Raw genomic sequence first — 4,999 nt, forward strand, 5'->3', positions numbered from 1 at the left:
CTGGATCTCACGAATGGAAGTGGAGAGCTTTTGATGATGATGGCAAAGCCGTTGAGGGTGTTTTGTAAGAAGAGGGAGGTTCTGAATGAAAGAGGGTTGGGGATTTGAATATGGATGAGTTGAATTTGTGTTTTTGTTCAGTTTGATTTATTTGAATTTGTCTTGAATTTTTTTACATTGTGATCAATATTAAATAAAAGTATTATATATATATATATATATTATATATCCCATCATTGCTCACAATACATTTCCAAATTTAGCGAAGAGTAATGCCATTGATTGAATAAATCACAGCCAAATCAAGAGGCAAGCCAAACTGGAGGCCAGCAAGCATTGACAAAGCCTCACAACCCAACAAAGTGGCAAACCAAGCACTTGATAAAACACATGACCAAACGAAGTAGTAAAAGGGTAACACAGAGACCAACCAAAGTTATAACAAACATGAACCAGCAACATAGCCAAACAAACAAAATAGACAACAAATTAGAAAAACATAATTATACTCAAAAGGTTGTATATAACACCTAAAATTTTATATTTACTGTTATAAGATATGCATGAGAATAAGTACATCCCTTTTAAAAGGATAATAATAGTATTATTTTTGAAGTGATGATTAAACTTAGTGTTAGGTGTGTAAATAAGAAAGTTTACGTGTTAATATGTCGATATATAATAAGTAAATGCCCGACAATAAATATGTAACTTTGCTAGTCCTTATCTTCCTAAACATGCTTGTGATTTTTTCAAAACTATATATAAGTAATATTTTTCATGTAATGCAAAACATTTATGCAAAAATGATAATCAATTTGAATTTGTTTGATGCCTTCATGAAAAACAAGATTGTTGATAAGATAAACAATTGTATGATTATCACAATATACAGTCATTAACCAAGTAAGAAAAAATGAAATTCTCATAGAAGAGCTTCAATCCACTTGAGTTCTCATGCAAAATATATCCTAGCTAATATTCAACTTCAATATTAAATCTTGCTGCAATCACCTATTTCTTGCTCTTTTATGTGACAAAATTTATGTGGGTTAACTTTCTTCCTTTAACAAATTCATAGCATGCATGCAACTATTGGAAAATTTCTAACCACTAAATGAGAAACTTAAAAACCAAACTAATATAAGTACTTAGAAAAAATAACATCACCATCAACCAATATGCTATGATTTATGGTCACTGGTACATCGAAGTATCAAAACCTAACAAGAGAATAAAACAACAAATTGATCCACCAGTGACCATATCTATAATAGACTTAAGAGATCCTACTAAGCCACTGTAAAAATTATGAATTATCAACCAATCAAGTTGTGCATGATGGGGAAACTACCTAAGAAGTTCCTTCAATAGTTCCCAAGCTCCATAAATCGACTCACCTTCATCTTGGCAATATGAAGTGATATCATTCCTAAGTTTAGCCATTTTTGAAGATGAGAAATATTTAGCTAGGAATTTTTAGGTTAAGTCATCCCACGTCCAAATTGATCTAGGTGCCAATGACTTCGACCACATTTTGGCTTTATCCGTCAAGGATAAAGGAAAAAGCCTAAGCCTAACAGCTTCATTGGAAACTCTATTATAGCGAAATATCGCGCAGAGTTCTAAGAGTCTCGCTAAGTGTAAGGTTGGATCCTCAGAAGAGGTTCCCCCAACCTGATTGTTCTGCACCATTTTGATGATAACAGGTTTCAGTTCAAATGTGTTAACTTCTATGATAGAGGTTTGAATGCTTAAGTGAATTTCATATGTCGTAGGGTTAACATAGTCTCTTAATGGTCTATGTCCATCATGAATGGGTCCATGGGTTAGTTCCTGAATTTCTAGATTGTTATGTGTGATATTCATCATCTCTTCTACAAGTTAGTGAAATCTTTTCTATTTTCTTATTTTCCTAATAGTTCTTTAAAACTCAAAATCGTGTGGTGCAAGTCCAGTAGGTATTGAACTATGCATACATAAATTAGAGAATCTAATAGGTGAAATTCACACACAATCACACCAAAATATTTTTGGTTTTTCTTGATTTTACAAAAATAGTAAAAATAATTTAAACACAAGTAATTAATATTAAAGGTTTTCCAAATTAGGTTCAATTAAGTTTCTCTTAAGTTAAATACATTGTCATTCCCAGGCAACAGTACTAATAACTTGATATTGCTTCCAGGTGCACTCACACTCTGGGGATTCACGCAAGTGTATATGTCGTATCAGTAACATCAGATTTTTGAGTCTGGAATGTCGATTCCATAAAGAAATAAAGAATTAGACTTAGGAAAAGTTTTAGCTTGTTTGTTTTGCTCTTAACCTGCAATTTAGATTAGATTAAAAGTTCAACAAACTAATCATAAAGTATCTAAGTTTAAGTTATAAGTCTTACAAAAATTCTACTTAACTAGGTTTTTGATTGATGAATATCATGTTCTAAAGTTACCCTCCCTTGTAATGATTTATGTGGAGTGCAGGAAATGTCATGTGTTAATTTTAAATTTTTCTAGTGACAAATAAGGCAAACTCTCTTCTTTTACCTCTCCTGAGTGCCTAAAGAAGATTGATTGAAAAACCTTTAATTCCTTTAATCCTATTTTTAGCCCAACATCCCTTATTTCCCTAATGTTTGCATCTACCTACGAAGCATATCCATCTATACTCCACATTTCAACATGACTAGCCTAGTTGATTTCACCATAGCTCTCCTGAATCTTTATGGTTCACAACACATTATAACATTTAATTTGGTCTGGATGAAAATTAAATGAAGATTTGAAGTTTAATTATCACATTAAGTAATTAAAAGTAAGTTCACAGCACTTAGCATTCTTATACATCCTATTTAATCATCACAAGGTAAGGTAAAGAGTGTTACTCAGAAAGCATGAAATACATACCACAAAGCTTCATTGAAAATAAGAGAATTCCATCAAATGATGCGTTAAAGAAATATAACAAATGAAATACACAATCACTTATCTTCCTCTCCTTTACAACAGAAGATGCTCCACCAAATGCTTCCCTTGTTGCTGCTCCTTAAGACCTTCCGTATCCTCAACTAAAGAATAAGAAGAAGAAACACACGTATACAATACTCATAGCCTTTTTCTCACTTTACAACTCAATTCCTACCAATATACTCAATATATTCCTAACTCAGACCTATCAGCAGCATACCTCATAATAACACTGATACCTCCCTTTTATAAACTCATGTACAACGTCATACAAGCCCCCCATGACCTCATATGCAACTCCTCATGACTCCCCATGTCAGGCTGCCCGAACTGCACAAACTCCTCGAAGTAGTTATTAGCGCCTAGGTGACTAGGGGTTGGCGCCTAGGTGCCAGTCTCTCCGTTTTCTGAGGGATGCATGGACGCCTTGGTTTCTAAGGGAGCAAAGCCTAGGCACTAGTATCACAAAACTTTGGTGCCAAGTGGGTGGCACCTAATCCTTGCATTTTCGGTTTGTCAGGAAAGAGACTAGCGCCTACTCTCTCGTGGGTCTGATGCTTAGGAGCCAATCCTCCATTTTGCCCCTTTGCTCCAAGCCTCTCCACACTGCTCCACTTCTAACACTTGTTGTACATGCAAGGAAAAAATGAAAATACATTTCTTTAAAGTGTAATTTCATCCATAAAAATCTACAAAACATAAAAGAATTTAATAGATTTGTTATACACATCACTCTCCCCCCAAACTTGTATTTTTCTAACTTTTCAAGTTATAACAACATAACATCTCTAACCACATTAAAATAAAATTTTAAATCACAATAACTTATAATTTTAAATCAGAATAGAAAGTAAACTTAAATCATAAAAATATAAATTTTGATCATAACAAAATATAAATATAAATCAAAATAAGATGCAAATTTAAATTTTAACAACATGCATTTCTTACTAGCTTCACATGCATATGTAATTGTGCGGTAGATCGATAGCCCCATGCACACTCACATGATTAAATATGTGTGCACTAGTTTTTAGATTTAATGGTTAGCCTTACAAGTATTCATGTTCATACAACTGACTATTATCCTTACATACCTAAGAACAAAATTATTTGAGCATGATAAAGTTGGTCTGTCTCTCACTTTAAAGTTTTAAAATCTTAGGGTGATACTTCTATTGCACAATATTGATGTATAATTGCTATAAGTTTTAATGAATTTTTTTAATGTTGGTGTTTCCGTATTGCACTTGCTATGATACCAATAATAATGTAGTTAATTCTATGCTGCGGTTTTTTGGGCTACGATGTAATGAGTTGTAAAATGTTAATATAAGATTAGGTGCCTTAATTTATGTTGTTGCTTGAATAAGATAACTTGTGATTACTAACAAGAATCCTCAAGTTGTCACACAACTAACCAGACCAAAAGCCTCTATGGACCAAAAATGATGGAACCTTGATTTGGGTTATCTCACTTAGTTGGTTAGTTCCCACATTAACATTATTTCATCAGTGCTCTTTACATTCATTTAGGTTGTAAGAAGTTTGATAAATCAACCTATGCATACACATTCAAGTGAGAGTATGGAGTTTTGATCACGCATGACTAAAACACACTTAATCAACCTATGCATACACATTCAAGTGAGAGTATGAAGTTTTGATCACACATGACTAAATTATAAGTCTCATTACAAGTGTTTTATACATCAAATAAAGAAAATATCCTTCACACCCTTCATCCAAATTTAGGATATTCATTGGTTTTGGCTCTTAAGACGACCCTTTACTCTAGATTATGAAGTCCTCTTTTGTGTGGCAATCTATAGATTGTTAATAAAAATCCTTTAATTAAGTTGCGTTAACCACCTTCTTGTTAAGTTTTGGCTTATGAAGATTGAGATGATGAATCCATAGGAGCCTTATTATATTTGTCTAACTTCACTCCATTCATCTTATGTCACCACTTGGGTCTATAATGAGCATCTATATATATCTATATATATCTATATATATGTATATATATA

General features: G+C 32.8%; 1 protein-coding gene across 1 annotated transcript in view; it reads right to left on the reverse strand.

Moving 5' to 3' along the window:
* LOC110031313 (cytochrome P450 81F3-like) overlaps nt 1-1,406 on the reverse strand; it is a gene marked incomplete at its 3' end in the record, with an annotated part of 2,323 nt that extends 917 nt beyond the window's left edge. The window contains exon 1 of the mRNA XM_020734456.1: nt 1,401-1,406. Coding sequence (XP_020590115.1) covers nt 1,401-1,406 — 6 coding nt within the window. The remainder of the gene's footprint in view (nt 1-1,400) is intronic.
* Between the last annotated feature and the right edge of the window lie 3,593 nt (nt 1,407-4,999).

This window comes from Phalaenopsis equestris, unplaced genomic scaffold (genome assembly GCF_001263595.1).
Source record: "Phalaenopsis equestris unplaced genomic scaffold, ASM126359v1 Scaffold000800, whole genome shotgun sequence".
NCBI classification, from domain to species: domain Eukaryota; kingdom Viridiplantae; phylum Streptophyta; class Magnoliopsida; order Asparagales; family Orchidaceae; genus Phalaenopsis; species Phalaenopsis equestris.